General features: G+C 38.4%; 2 protein-coding genes across 7 annotated transcripts in view; one reads left to right on the plus strand and one right to left on the minus strand.

Moving 5' to 3' along the window:
- Positions 1 to 931: 931 nt before the first annotated feature.
- On the minus strand, positions 932 to 13,494 carry LOC121408795 (RNA N6-adenosine-methyltransferase mettl16-like). 5 transcript variants are annotated; one of them, XM_041600431.1, is made up of 8 exons: positions 13,413 to 13,494; positions 8,751 to 9,100; positions 7,472 to 7,612; positions 6,170 to 6,437; positions 4,618 to 4,687; positions 4,065 to 4,154; positions 3,263 to 3,430; positions 932 to 2,040 (listed from the first exon to the last, which is right to left on the minus strand). In XM_041600431.1, exons 2-8 carry the CDS (start codon positions 9,073 to 9,075, stop codon positions 1,057 to 1,059), a joined length of 2,046 nt encoding a protein of 681 aa, XP_041456365.1. In that variant the 5' UTR covers positions 9,076 to 9,100; positions 13,413 to 13,494; the 3' UTR covers positions 932 to 1,056. The 5 variants fall into 5 exon arrangements, with proteins under 5 accessions (XP_041456365.1, XP_041456367.1, XP_041456368.1 ...); XM_041600433.1 differs by lacking the exon at positions 13,413 to 13,494 and adding an exon at positions 13,341 to 13,359; XM_041600434.1 differs by lacking the exon at positions 13,413 to 13,494 and adding an exon at positions 11,650 to 11,659.
- A 50-nt stretch (positions 13,495 to 13,544) lies between these two features.
- The window catches only part of LOC121408796 (lissencephaly-1 homolog), a 35,297-nt gene continuing 32,875 nt past the window's right edge, over positions 13,545 to 15,966 (plus strand). For both annotated transcript variants that reach the window (XM_041600436.1, XM_041600437.1), the window contains exon 1: positions 13,545 to 13,666. The gene's annotated coding sequence lies outside the window, so the exon portion shown is untranslated. The remainder of the gene's footprint in view (positions 13,667 to 15,966) is intronic.

Genomic DNA, 15,966 nt, shown 5'->3' on the forward strand with positions numbered 1-15,966 from the left:
TAAATGCACCACATGCACATGTACCATAAAAAAACATTGTTCCTGATCATGACAATAAAATTTAAGAGTAACCTGCATTTTATTATAGATCACTTTCATTGGTTAAACATCCTACTCAATATTCTAACATGCTGTACATGCACTATGTACGTACCTTACAAAAAGGTGTGTCAACCTGTGACTTCTATTGATGGACAAAGCAAGTATAAGTTGAATCAGTGGAAAAGATCATTGCTATAAACTCAGAAAATATTTGAACTTAATACTGAAGTGGTCTTGTACACTACACTGCTCTTTATGATAATGATGTCAAACTATGAAAAATAAAGTAAACTATCAAAGTTGACTAAAATGATAAAAGACAAAAAAAATGAGCCATGGTTTGGTTAATGGTAGAACAATTTCTTTTTCTCAAAAACAAATTCATGAGTTTTCAAACTTGTGATATACCATTTCACAAATTTCAAACCTTACATCTACATTGTAGGTGCACCATTCATTTACTCTAGAGATGAAATCATATTTTTCTCTTTGATAAAGAGTTGGGGATTTTCCTTTGAAATTTAAATGAAAAAATGTCTATGCAAGTTCTTTCCTTGGTTAATAATCATAGTAAACTATTACCTCTGTTTTCTTCTTTTTATCCTTTTGTTTTCATTATACATGTATTTATTTTTCATTTTAAATTTTACCTTTATGGCACCCACCCATTGTGCTACCTATTGCAAGTACCCTTCTTGCTCCCTAGATATGCCACTGCCCATTACATTATCAACTCACTCATTGCATGTAGCCTAGATTATTACTGTTTATTGTTTTCATGACAAACCCAAACTTTACAATTCCAATGATTTTTCTTTCTTATTTTGGTGGAATATTTTATATTTGATCAATGTTCCATCTTTACTGTAATGTTTGATTTCACTTGATGTACTATATATCTCAACATCTTATACACCTGAGGTAACGGAGAATATAACAACATTCTTATAGAAAACAAATATCAATCTCCAACTAAACCCTTATTTTGAGTCTTTGACAAGAAATAGAAATGCTTTACTTCATTTGATTCTTGATGTACTGGACAACTTGGTGAAGAAGATTCCTCTTAGAAGAGTCTGCTACACTTGCAACAAATACAATGGTCCTTCTATCACAGAGTTTAATATCGAGGTTGATTTCCAGTGGATAGCAATCTTCCGCTTCATCCGATGATGATGATGATGAGAGGTCTTTGACTCTGGACCCATCTGCTATCATTTCTCTTGCTTTCGTAGGTTCCTTTGATGCAGTATTGGCGTCATGGTCTATCGTCTTTCCTTGAGATGGGAAAGGAGATTTACTGACACATCCAAGCCTTTCAACAGCAATGCTGGGCCCTAGGTCTGTATTCTTTCCTGGAGGTGACGCAGAAACTCCGATGGCACCTTCATTACATCCTTCTACACAATCATGACCTTCCATAGCAGTGGTGTCCTCAAGTGACGATGAATCTGTGGACTCTATACTCCTCTCACATGATGCCTTTGAGATGTTGGTGATTGGCACAGGAGTTTGGAGTTTCTCAAGACAGGTTTGCATGCCTAGATCTCCTGGGGAACAAGAAAGATCCAGCCTGGCCTTCTTTAATACCATGCCATCCTCAGAAGCAGCAGTGATGATTGTTCTTGGAGGCAAAGGAAGTGGTTGGTCCATACCTGGGGAAATGGACCTTTTCCTTGTACCTTCCTCACCATCCTGGAGACCTTCATCAGCTTTAGATGATGTTGATAAGGGATGGTCTGTTCCATCATGACCAAGTCTAGCTTTCTCTACTACCATGATCCTGGAAGATGAGGGGACTACTGATTTTGATTGTGACAATGCTGTAGATGATTCTTCCTGTGAAGGCCTTCTAGCTGGCATACAAGAGACTGTTGATTTCAACTGATCAAGTTTCTCTCTGCGTCGTTTCCTGCGTTGATGCGACCATGTGTTCCTCATGGCAGTCAAAACAAACTTGGCACACCATTTTGATGAGGGCTTCTTATTTACAGACATCTGTATAAAAAAGATCAGAAATGAAACCTTCAATAGAAGAGTATTCTCATCTACATGACAATTCTTCGAAAACCCCTAAAAAAAAGGTTTGGAGATATGATGCTGATTGATCATTTCTCCCTAATAATTGGTGTGTAATTTATACCGTCAAAAGATTAGCTAAATCTCCAAATACATAGGAGTAGGGCGTCATTCCAAAGGGAAGTGAATGATCTTTTTAAAATATCAAGCTTTTATTGATTTGAACTGAGAGATGATGAAATTATCAGCCAAACTCCAGATTTCCTTTTTTAAAGGAGTTAAGATATAAAAAGTGTTAATATAAAACAGTACTTCAAACTCCTAGCCTCCTGTCTGTCCAACCCCAACAAGTAATGTATTATAAAATGATAGACAAAAGACAAACCCTACTAGAAAGGTGAGTGTCACAGTGTGTTCACATCACATAGTGGATGATGTGAATATGAGATTCACAATGTTAAAATGGGAGCATTTGTGACGATGATTTCCTATTGTGTTCAAAACTGTGAATACACTGTATATCCATTGTGAATACACGATGAACATACTGTGAACACACCATGATTACACTATGAACACACTGAACACACTATGAACACACTGTGAACACACTATGAACACGCTGTGAACAAACTGTGAATGCTGTGAACACACTGTGATTACACTGAACACACTGAATAACTGAACACACTGTGAACACACTATGAACACATTGTGAACATACAGTGAACACACTGTAATAACACAGAACACAATATGAACACACTGTGATTACAATGAACACACTGTGGACACACCATGAACACACTGAACATACTGTGAATACACTGTGATTACACTGAACACACTATGAACACACTGTGAACATACTGTGAACACACTGTGATTACACTGAACACACTATGAACACACTGTGATCATACTGTGAACACACTGTGATTACACTGAACACACTATGAAAACACTGTGAACATACTGTGAACACACTGTGATTACACTGAACACACTGTGAACATACTGTGAACACACTGTGATTACACTGAACACACTGTGATTACACTGAACACACTGTGAATACACTAAACACACTGTGAACACACTATGAACACATTGTGAATATACTGAACACACAGGGAATACACTGTGAACGCACATGGAATACACAGATTTCATTTAGATGTGTACACTACGAACACCATACCTCTAATTTCTGCAGCATGGTATGTACAGCCTTGGCCACGGCCTGGATCTTGTTCTGCAACCCTCCACTCAGTCCAGGCTCCAACACCCGCTGGATGTAAGTATCTGGGACTGGGACGGTGAAAGGTGTATTCTTCTCAACAGCTTTCCGCATCTTGCATGCTGGAAGCTATAGGATACAATAGGAATCGTATGTTATCATTTCTTTCAAAGAAATATGTGCTTTAGAGTAAGCTCATGCGTATGTGTGAAATTGAAATGGTCATCTGCTTCAATTGAAGAACAGCTTTCAAGAAAATATTTCAATATAAATTGCACATTGGACAGAAATCAATTTTATGATGCCCCAAGACCCCAAGGGATCTGTCAGAGAGAACAAGAAAGGGGGGGGGGGCCAGGGTCTATCAATAACTTGGTCTAACTTTTCAGATTGTCCAATTTCCATTTTCTCCAATTTAATTTATTTTGCACATTTTCATACTTTTGGGCACTTTTTTTTAATGATGAAAAATATGTCTGTCTTTCTCAAATTTTAAAATACATGAAGTAGCATAGCCATGCCAATTAAGCAATACAATGAAATCATAAATAATTCCTTTAATTGCTTCCTTTTATTTAGACAAAAGGAAATAACAAACTCCTAAATACTACTGGAATGTACACATTCAAATGTCTGAAATATGTATGAGAAAAATGGGATATTCACAGGATATAAACATGGTTTCTTCCTAGTCAAATATTACTTAATAAAATAGATAAATTTGTATATCAAAATAAGGTTTTGTCAAATTGACTTGTCTTACCGGTGATTCAATTTCCTCCTTGAATGTCCAAGCAATACCCCAGCGCATTGTTCTACCCTGGCAAAACTCTGTATGTGTCACATTCTGGACCTGTAGGGGGAATGAAAACTGAAAATCATTCATTTGTCCTTTTGCTCAGGAAAGTATTTAATTTTCGAGTTAAATCATTAATCTTTGAACATGGAAAACAGGAGCTGATAAATGAATCAGCTCTATTTCAACATAAGAATGGAATGGAAATTGGGATCCATCCTCTTTTCTCTCCACTCCTCTTTTGAGTCCATCTCTTCCCCCTTATACTACTACTCCTCTTTCTCCTCTCACTAGTCTAATTTATGTTTCTAATTATTTTCCTGGTATATCTACCTTTTCATCCTCCTCTTCCTGCTTCAACCCCCCCCCCTTCTCTAATTTTCTAAAGTGCCTCTAGCACATAAATACTCTAGTCAGGAGTACAGACATGTATAGCATCACTAACATCTTTATGAAATGGCCTAATGAAAGATTGCTTACCAATTTAATAAAAATGTCTATATCATAGAAACAATCTCACCTTGTGTTTTCTAAGCTCCTCTCTGACAAGAGCCAGGCTGGATTTTTTCCCGAGCATCGATGTGTACCAACTATTGAAAAAGAAAGAAGAGACATCATATATCATAATTATTTCATACCCATTCAAACTAATGTATTCAATGAAATATTAACTGTAACCAACTGAAATAATTGAATATGTTTTGATGGAACTAAGTTTTCCCTTTAAAATTCATAATGTATCAAAGGTTGTTAGCTATATGGATTGAGATAGATCATGAAGGGATTTTGAAAACCTCAAAACATGTTGAATTTAGCAGATAGAGTGAAAATGTAATGTTTGAAATACAACTGTTTAAGTATATGAATGATGCAAAAATAACAAAAGTCCCACATTGGATTTAAAAAAAAAATATATACTAAAGTTGCCCTTTCTACCATGCAGCGTTCTCGCCAGAAAAAAATTCACCCATGTCGGGGACTTGTGCTGCCACTCCTGGGGGGTGGGTGTGGGAGGGGGGGTTCACCCCTCCCTTCGGAGCGACGGCCTTTTCATCAAATAGAGACGCTAAGGAAGCCCCATTGTGGCGTATTTTTAAGCCCACACAAATGCACAGATACTTGCCGTTCAGTCCAAAGAAAGAGAAGTGCAGCTTTCAGCTTATGAATTGTAAATATTTTCGAGAAAAGGGAAATCACAAAATGCATTCAACTTCGGAACAAAACAGCGTTCATGATTGAGGGTCATGTGATATGTAATGGAGTTGGTCAATAGAGTCGAGACGCGTCATCCAACTTAATTCGCTGAGCTAGCTGAGCGCATGCGTGTGGCTTTCGTGCACATACACAAATGCAAAATATATCACGGACACTTCCTAGTGATTTATGACTGTGTGTTCCAACACCAAAATGGCGTGTAGATCAACATGTAAGTTTTGTGTTAGTCTGTGATCTGACGTTTCACCATGGAGCATAGCCGGTGTGATGTGCGGGGCAAACGGGGGAATAGGCAACGGAACATCCGTACCGTGCCGTCATATGCCCGCAATAGCAGCCGCGAGCTAGCTGGGCGCCTTGCCACTTTCCTAGCCGTAGTAGGCCTGTAAGTGGTCTTAAGTTGGTGGGACTTCGGCGCAACCCGATAAATGAAGTTGATATCACTAAGATGAGTTCATGGAGTGTATTATTTTTTTCTGAATATTTCCATTTAATTTTTCCACGCATGTCGCTGAAATTTCCATTTCCGCACGCATGGTGTTTGAACCATGCGTATTATACACTGGCGAGAACGCTGCTACCATGTCATTTTATCATTTTATTTTCTGATGTGCTGATACACTGCTGCACAATGCAAAACAATCCAAGACGTAAGATCAACAGTCATAACCAACAATGATGACGGATATAGATCTAGATCAGTTGCATGTACTGTCAAACCTGTAAACAAGAAATTTTCCAATTCTCAACATGTATCCATACAGACCACATGCTCATTAAATTGTTTTTCTTGTCTCCTGGGATAGTCTTAGTGCACATCCTTTCACTACAATTTGAAAGCACTCTTGGTGACTTACACAACTTGATGTCTTAGACGTAGACTCTCTTTGATCATCCTACGGACGAATTCCACCTCCCCTCCTTCCGAGATCATCTCTAGTTCGGCAGCAGTGCTCACTGACTTGGGCTCAGGTCGACTCATGCTGCGAGACGTCATGATTCCTTGCGCTTCCAGAGAATTACCAAAGAAGGGTGGGTTGCACATGGTGAAGTGGTAGAGATGCTGTCTGGAGGGGGCACTGTTCAATACATCTTCAAACATACTGCCTTCAGATGTCTCCACAACTATAGAAGCAAAAGAAATCAAGTTTACATTGTGGCATCTTGACAATCTGCTATGACTACATTTTGACAGACTTAATGATCAAAAATTAGGTTGAAAATATCACCTTTAATTAGAGTCTTACAGTTTGGATTCAGGACTTACTGTACATACATAGTTGCTTGTCAGCATAAGACAGCATTTTCAAGAGCTTTTCAAGCAATATTTCACTGATTGAAGTAATGTCAGACAACATTACAAAGTAAAAAATGATCATAATTATATCTGCTGATTGATGCAGGTATGTTGAGGAAACCCTAGAACCAGGAGATGATATTTTATCTGCTTAAATGAACATCAAAACCCCTCCCCCTTCACCCCTCCCATCCTACATGTGACTATATTCAGGGCAACCAAGAAACCATACTAACATATGGTAGACAAGTCACATTTCTATAATCTTTTTTTATGATGAAAACACTGTGGTATGTTTTAAATGTTGTCCAATGATGGATTGGGGTGGGGAGGGGAGCCATGGTTCTAGGAAAACTTCCAAGGTAATTTGGAATTTGTGTTCAAATGTAAATTTGTTGAGCTTTTGGTAAGGTGATCTCTATAGGGAGACACTGAGGGAGCTTGCTTCCATCAAGAGAGATGCTTTCTATGAAAATGTTCATTGGGCAATTTTATCTGGGGAGTAACATATGACACCTTTCCACCCATAGTAACAACTTAATTAGGTAGTTGGCTCTCCTTAAACAGACAATTAAAAAAATAAATGAATGCTCTATTATTACCTGTTATTTTGTCCTGAAGGTAATTTGGAATTTGTGTTCAAATATAAATTTGCTGAGCTTTTGGTAAGGTGATCTCTATAGGGAGACACTGAGGGAGCTTGTTTCCATCAAGAGAGATGCTTTCTATGAAAAATGTTCCTTCGGGCAATTTTACCTGGGGAGTAACATATGACACCTTTCCACCCATAGTAATAACTTAATTAGGTAGTTGGCTCTCCTTAAAACAGACAATCAGAAAATAAATGAATACTCTATTATACCTGTTATTTTGTCCTGAAGTCCATTACGTGTGATGTTCTCCCTAGAATAATGAATAGCTAAGGCATCTACCTCTGATGCAATGAAGTTCCATCCGTTCAACTGAGCACCAAGTAACGGATATATACACGATGCACCACAGCCTGGAATATTACAAAAACCAATGATATCAGGCATTCTGTAGAGGTATACAGCTTTCATTACATCAGGATTGATCTATTTCTACTCTTCAAATTGGCAACATTTTTCTTTCACAATACTTTTTACAGAAACAAATAGGCCCGAATTCACAAAGGTGGACTCTGCAAAATCCACGGATTTTAGAATCCGTGAATTTTTGAGTCCATGGATTCTGGAAAATCCACAGATTCTGCAGTTTGTGATTCACCAACAGTGGACTCAAAAATCCACGGATTCTACCAGACCCACGGTATAGCATGAGGCAAAATGAGTGATAATAGCAGATTTTCAAAAGTTGCCAACTTTCAATTTTTGAAGTGATTTTATTGTTTTCTTCACATTGTAAATTCAGAGTGTGAATTGATTAAAATAAATTCATTTTACAGAAAAAATGCAGAATCATACATGTAGGTCAATCTTATCTATGATGCAAGCATTGATATATTATTTTTATGCTGTATAACTGAAGCAGACCAATTCATCAAAACCATACAGAACAAAATGTCTATGCCAGTAAATAATACAATGATGTAACACTGTGGGCAGATCAATTCAAGCAATAAAATCTTACAGCATCAGACAGTCAAGTACTGGTGTATCAACCATTTTTTATCAGACCTATATCAAATGGGTTTGTTCAAGCCAGTGGCTAAAATTGTTATCAATTAAATTCAAATGGCTTGCCGTTGCCCCTGGAGATCATAAGTTGTTTGTCAAATTTCTTTAACATTGTACATCACTCCATAATAACTAGCATTTAGTTCTTTTACCCTACTGCATTATATCACAGCATCTACAAAGCAAAGGGCAACCAAATTTTAATTATAAAGAAGAAATAAAGAAAATACAGGAAATCAGGAAATAATGTTTTTAGGACTTTCTTCGAGTGATCTGTATAGTTCATTGATTTGACGAAAGAGAGGATGTTGTTCTATTCTTTACAGTAAATAAGTGATCACCAATGAGTCTTTGGAATGGTGAAAATGCGAAAATGTGTTTATTCATGAACAGGGACTTAATCATTGAGATTTTATATGATCAGGATGAGATGACTACCACCCGATTATTCATAGCAAAATAAAAGTTTGAGAAGATTCTCACCAATGTCAATGCCCCACACCGTCCCTTTGCTGTGGCCAGTCGATGCTAAGAGATCCTCTATCCAGTGAATGTAGTTGAGCCGTAGTGACAGGGTCGGGATGAGACGATCAAGAGGTAGCTCAACCTCAAGTCCAAAGTCTTCCTTCAGGAGCGTGCAGGTTAGTGACCTCAGCGACTCAGAATCATGGAAGTCAAGGGTCGCCTTGCCTGTTTGGTTCCTGATCACATGACGTGCAAACTCTGGATATTTCTTTGCTAATTCATCAAAGTTTGGTTTGTTGTCCCTATAGCGGTTGCGAGGGTGCATGAACTTGTTGAAAGCCATTATGCCTGAATAATGTTGTCTAAATCTAAAATAAAAAACGAAGGAAACACATAGCTATTCATTATCAATTGAAATTGTAAACCATTTAAGGCTTCTTGAAGAAATATTGTGAATATCAGAGTTAGTACTGTAATAATAAAAAAAAACATGTTTTAAAATGCATTTTGGAAAAAAAACTGTGTGTTAGGCCTGTGCCTTGGTATTGGGTAGATCTAATTATCTTGAATTATAATCCAGTATTATCCAACATTTTAAATCCTAAAAAAAGTGTTTTTTCTCAAAAAAAGAGGCTGATTCTTTGTGAAAATGTTTGTTTAAAAATAACTATTTCACTTATCTTATGATGGTGGGCCCCAAGTCTGCACACCAACAATTTGAGTTAAGATTGAACATGAATTTCTTCTGATTTCATAAAATATTTTGGTTCATTGTGTTCCTTATATTATTAAGAGTAAGTGTACCAAATTTCTCATTTAAAAAATGAAAGAAAATATAAGATTTTCTTGAAAAAACCTGACAAAGGCTGCATTTTGCAGCCATCACATGAAATGCCCTGAATTCATTATTTTTCTATTTTCCATTTTGAGTCGGATTTTTTAATGAATACATGTGTATGTTGCATGTGTAAAGTTCGTCCTTGTTGTGTATCTTCTTTTACTAGAATCGTCCAGATATGCAGGAGCACAGACTTGGGAGACCGAGCAGACGTGGGGGAACTGACCACACAAATTAATTGTTTGGAAAACAATTATATACCGGGTAGACTACAAAAATTTGATTCTGAAATTTTCAGCCCATTCCTAGAACTGCTTCAGTCTCTGTATTTTGGTTGCTCCGCTGAACTGTGATGGGATGATAGTAAAATGAAATGTCAGAAATTGTTGAATAAATCCCCAGAAATGACATATCCCTCATTTCCTGTCGAGGCCTAGGCCCTACCCATTCCAAGGACCAAGCTAGTATAGGCTAGACCAAAAGCTTCAGTCTCTGTTATGTTGGTTTTTCAGCTGAACTCCGTTGGCTTCACTCACCAAATACAGAGACCGAAGTTCTAGCGCAATCTGTACAGGGGACTCAATGGCCATCATGTTTATGTACTTAAGATGGGATAAAAACAGGGAAGTGAATTTGCGCGACAGCCGAGGTAAGTCACTGTTTTTGTTCCTTTTAGTTTTAACTTGATTTTTCTGTTTTTTGGCAATTAATGCCAAGAGGGAATAATTTGCATTTTGGTCGCGTTAATTTTCAAAATTTTTATTCATTAAAGACAAAAATTGAAGAGCCCTGACGGGCAGTAGAGGCGCACGGCCAATATTGGAGACTGTCTCCAACGTGGGAGATTATCTCCAATATCAGAGACTTTTGTGAAGAATTTGGGTATCCAATTTCAGAGACAGTCTCCAGTTTTGGAGACCAATTTCCTTTGTTTACATTTGCGGAAAAAGGATTACCTTGGCGGCAAATAAAAATGTGATAAGCAGATTCCTCATGAAAAATTACCCCTTTTCACCGTCTACTTTACAAATTCACAGTCTACTTTTGTTTTGATAAGGATTTTTGTTGTCAATCACACACAAAACAAATGGGCTTCTGACCTCAGTGAGACAAAATTTTGGGTGGAAAAATCATGCTTTTGTTGGTGTTGTTTCTTTTGTCCTTTTGCAAAGCAAGTCTCCAATGTGGGAGATTGTCTCCCCTATTGGAGAGTCTCCCATATTGGCCGTGCGCCTCTACTGACGGGGGGATTTTGCATTTCAAGTCCCCTAATGGTGGCTGCACGATAGCAAGCTGTCTGTGTCAGAGCTACCAAGTCTCACGCATTATGCGCCAGACTCAAGCATTTTGGACTCTTGTTCATTCCCTCAAACAAATCTCTGTCTCACGCAACTATCACAGCCTAATGCCTATCCCCACACATTGTACATAATGTCTGTGTGATCTCACTCAGATTCAGAGAAAATCTCACACATAGCTGGTCTTTGAACTTGGCATCTCTGCTGTGTACGAGAAATGAAAAAAAAATGTTTAAAAAACTCCTCGAAACAGATGGCTGCCAGCTGTCTAGATATAATTTATAGGCCTAGGCTAAAAACATTTTGGCGATAAAGCTATTTTAAAGCCGGCCCTGCACAGTTAATTTGAGGCATGCTTAACGGCATTATCGTGATATTGGGAACCACCGTTCACTTCATACAGCAGCGCTTTATTAATTCCACGCAAGGTTCCTTATTTCCACTCCATTCACTTTGTAGTAGTACTAGTAGTACACAAGTGCGTGTACACAAATCGACGAGTGGTTCACGAAACCACGATTTGGCCTGTTTAACATAGGATAAAGGCCTACTTTACTCGTCAGATCAATGGCTATGCATTGCATGTGTCATTTCAGTGCATAACTAGGTCTAGGCAGAGCAGCTGCACGTGTGCATGTCAATACCGCGGCCGCGCCGTGGGCTGGCTAAAAATCGTTAATGTCCATTGCAAATAAACTTCCTCAAATTTAGCAGTAATAACCGGTCACTTCAAAATACAAGAACACGCAAATTATCGGTAATTTACACGTTTAGACGATACCTGATAGTGCTTTGAACTGCACATCGCCGTAAATGGAGTTGAGAAGTTGCTATCAAGGATAAATGCTTCCAAAGCGTCGGGTCCTGATCTCATCCCAAACACGGTACTTAATGAATGTGCAAGGGAACTGGCTCCAGGTTTGCGAGATTTTTTCCAGTTATCAGTTGATCTAGGCAGAGTACCATCCGACTGGAAGAAGGCACATGTTACACCAGTCTTTAAGAAAGGTGATGTACACTCAACTGGAAATTATCGACCAGTCTCCCTCACATCAGTGATCTGCAAACAACTTGAGCATATCATCTGTAAGCACCTCTTCAAACATCTACAAGAAAACAATATCTTGTCTTCTCTCAACCATGGGTTCAGGTCTGGCCATTCAACTGAAACTCAACTACTGACCACAGTACACGATCTCCTTCTTGCCCATGACAAGAAAGTACAGTCAGACGTCATCATACTAGACTTTGCAAAGGCGTTTGATACAGTGCCTCACTCTCTTCTCCTACACAAACTAGCGAACTATGGGATAGATGGCTCGATACACAAGTGGCTCACATCCTTCCTAACACACAGGGAGATGACGGTTGTAGTTGATGGAGAGCATTCCGACCCAGAAGAAGTAACATCAGGAGTGCCGCAGGGGACAGTGCTCGGGCCCTTGTTATTTCTATGCCACATCAACGACCTCCCTGATGTCGTCCAGTCACAGGTTCGCTTATTCGCAGATGACTGTGTGCTGTATAGGCAGATTAAGTCTCAACGAGACCATCATAAGCTGCAGCAGGACCTTACTGCATTAGAAAGCTGGGCATCCACCTGGGGAATGAGGTTCAATGCTAACAAGTGCCAAGTTATGAGTATAAATGCCAAAACCTCATACTTCTACACCATAAATGACAGTATACTCAAACATGTATCTCAACATTCATATCTTGGAGTACTAACACTAGCCGACAATCTGAAATGGTCACCCCAGATCAACAAAGCTGTGAGGAAGGCAAACTCTGTCCTTGCTTTACTCAGAAGGAATCTAAGTTTCTGCCCACAGAATTGCAAACGCACAGCATACATTGCACTAGTCAGATCTATCCTGGAATATGGTGCATGTGTCTGGGATCCCTATCTTCAGAAGGACATTCAATGTCTGGAGAAAACACAGCGTAGAGCAGTGCGGTTCATCTGTGGCGACTACAGCTCTCGAGAACCAGGCTCGATTACCAAGATGAGAGAGAATCTCAACCTGCCTACTCTTGCCTCAAGACGCCAAGTCCTGAAACTTACATCCTACTTCAAAGTGGTCGAGGGGTTGGTTCCTGCCCTTCCTGTTGATAAATTTCTTATTAAAGCAAGACCCAAACGTAATATCAAAGCTAAGAAATTTGTAAACTTTGATGCTACTAATGTGGTAGAGAAACAAGTTACAAATAATTCCAAGTGTTTCTCAATAAGACATTGTAACACAGAGCAGTTAAGAAATTCTTTTTTTGTGAATACAACGTTGGCCTGGAATCAACTCCCTAACGAAGTTGTCAGCAGTACATCACCAGAGGTGTTTAAAGCCAAGATCGAGGAAAGCCACCTACGTTTCGACTAGACTCATTTGCGCCCTCTCCTAACCCGGTGCATTATACCTAACGGTCCTGCACTGTACTACATCCAGATCCAGAATTAGACAACTTAGATCATACCGTAAAATATGGTATTAATACAATATATTCTATAGATCAATAAAAATGCAATAAAGAAACAGCCCAAATTACTGTTTATTTCCAAGTAGTTGCTGCTGCAGACGACGAAGAGACTTAGAAACTGCGCACAAGTTTTCTGCTCATTGCAGACAAGTATCGAAAGGGATTCTGGGTAATTTTTCAACGTGTAGCCAATATATATGATATGAGTACGAGTCGAGTCGGAAATAGAGCAACAATATGCGTTGCGAGAAAAATACTTCGAACCAACGGACGAATACCGGTTTATACACTTGATGTTTGGTTATTAAGTTCTTAATTTTTAGGTGAGCGTTCTATTTTCATTGGAAATCTATAGAAGTCGATTCTACATCTAAATAGTTCGCAATTTGGTTGTGTGCTAGGAATATTTCCCCAAGGAGAAGGTGTAACGTTAGCAAATGTGCATTCCCATTCCGTAGGCGTTGACATTTGTTGTGTACCGTATCTGGCCTGTGCATTCAGTGCATGATGCATGAGTTGATAGTGATACAGTGACTGAGCTGAGTGACGTGAGTGCAGAAAGGGAGCGCAACATTGCAAGCAGCCCGGCCCAGTGCAGTCATGGCAGTGGTAGATAGTTGCCACTAAAGTTCTTTCCAACTAGAATCTACTCACTTCTGTAAAAGTGCAAATTTTCGAGGTTTGGACGACATTTTTGCGGCAAGATTGGCGTGCGCGAATTTGACCGTGAAGAAAGTCATGAATCATTGATTGATCGAATGACTGAGCGTCTGTTTTTTATAAATGCAAGTTTTGAACCGCAGTTCAATTGCGTGTATCGTTCTGGTGAAAAGATTGTATAATTTGACTTACAGATCTAGACAGAGGCGTCGATCATGGAGGGGGCAGGGGGGGAGATCGCCCCACCAATGAAAATATTGGGGGGGCAAACATCGTTTTGCCCCCCCAATAATTCCGCATGTGCAAAAAATGAAATAAGATTGTAATGTTACACAGAAATCCGCAAGCGAGACTGAAATACACAACTCATTCTTTACTTAAAATCGTGCTGGAAATGTCAGATTTTCAGATTGGAATATATAAAAATTTTCAGCTCGCGCTTCGCGCTCGCATCATTTCTATAGCAAAATCCTTATTTTTCATGATTAAATAGATGAATAGAATGACCTGTTTTCAGTTTTAAACCCCAAAAGAATTCCTGCTTCGGTTAGCAATAATCTTTTTTTGGATCTTATTTTATTTATCTTGTTCTTTATTAAAAACTCAATATTTTAAGATCAAAATATCAAAATTTTCAGCTCGCGCTTCGCTCGCATCCATTTTTTGGTTTTTAGATACCCATCTTAATCATTGGTAACAAAAATGCTTAGACTATCAAGCCTTCAGGTCTCAGCTCGGTCTTGGCACTCGCATTATCTGTGTAGTGGGACATGTATTCTCATGAATCACTACAAACAGTCCTAAACAGGCACCTTTTTTCTGTTATCAGGGGTGGTATTCTGAAAAGTCTCGTAAGTTTCCACTTAAATATCCTTTTAAGTTACCCATTTAATGGAGCGCTAATGTACCTCCAAATTCGTATTCTGAAAACTCTATTAGCGCTCAATTAAGTCCCTTTAGGCCACTCCCCTACTGAGCCGAATTAACCAATCAAATGCGCTCTTACAATGTAAATTTTTCTCCTAGCGCGCAGTGTCTCTTCACTTTACTGCCTTGCAGCGCAGCGCCCGGCTGCTGCAGGTGCACTGCACCACGATCTCCAAACAAAGAATTTTTGCTGAAAAATAATGCTTAAGCATATTTGCATCTGAGATTAGAGGTTCGTTATGTTGTTGAAATTAACTGTTGTCTTTTGCCTTTCTCTCTCATTTATTGTACCTTTGTGCTTTTCTCTTTTTTTCGAACGCGTTCTGATTTTCACAACCCCCTATTCATTGAATCCATTTGTAGCTTTCTTTCTTTTTATTTTTTTTTACAATATTTTATTTGCCTCTGTCTCGGGGCCATGATAGGGGGGGGGTCTTCTTTAACTTAATTCCTACTTATTCTAAAAACTACATACTTTTCATTTATATGAGAAATCTTCTCCAACAAAATTTGAATAAACATATTTTTAAAAAATCAATTAAGCATGATTTTAAAAAAGCCGAAATTTTATTGAAATTTGATGTACAAACGTTATGACATAGGTTTCTATAGGTGGAGAAAACGATGGCATCACTTCACTATTTTTTTCTTTTGTATTTTATTCTATATTCGTTTAAATACTAAAGGGGTCTATGCTTATTTTTTCATTGTCAGAAACAAGGTTTAATTCACTCCTGCACATTGCTGCATGTGCCGTGATTTGGCAATTTCATTATTGCCAAAAAAAGTGTGCAAAAACAAAATAGTTTATGATGCTAATAATAAAAGAAAATATAGAAAAATAATATTCATGTTTTCCCTATAAGTACACAAATATTTCTGTCTCCTTTTCCCCCTTTTCTAATTTATTTATTACCAAATATAGTCCCTAGCCTTATTCCTTATTTTACTTGTTTCTATACACCACGTTTTCCCCCTTTATTCTATTCCCTTTTTAGCTCTCTCCTTTATTATCTTCCTTCCTCCTAGTATTAAA

The sequence above is a fragment of the Lytechinus variegatus genome, chromosome 2 (assembly GCF_018143015.1).
Source record: "Lytechinus variegatus isolate NC3 chromosome 2, Lvar_3.0, whole genome shotgun sequence".
Taxonomy (NCBI): domain Eukaryota; kingdom Metazoa; phylum Echinodermata; class Echinoidea; order Temnopleuroida; family Toxopneustidae; genus Lytechinus; species Lytechinus variegatus.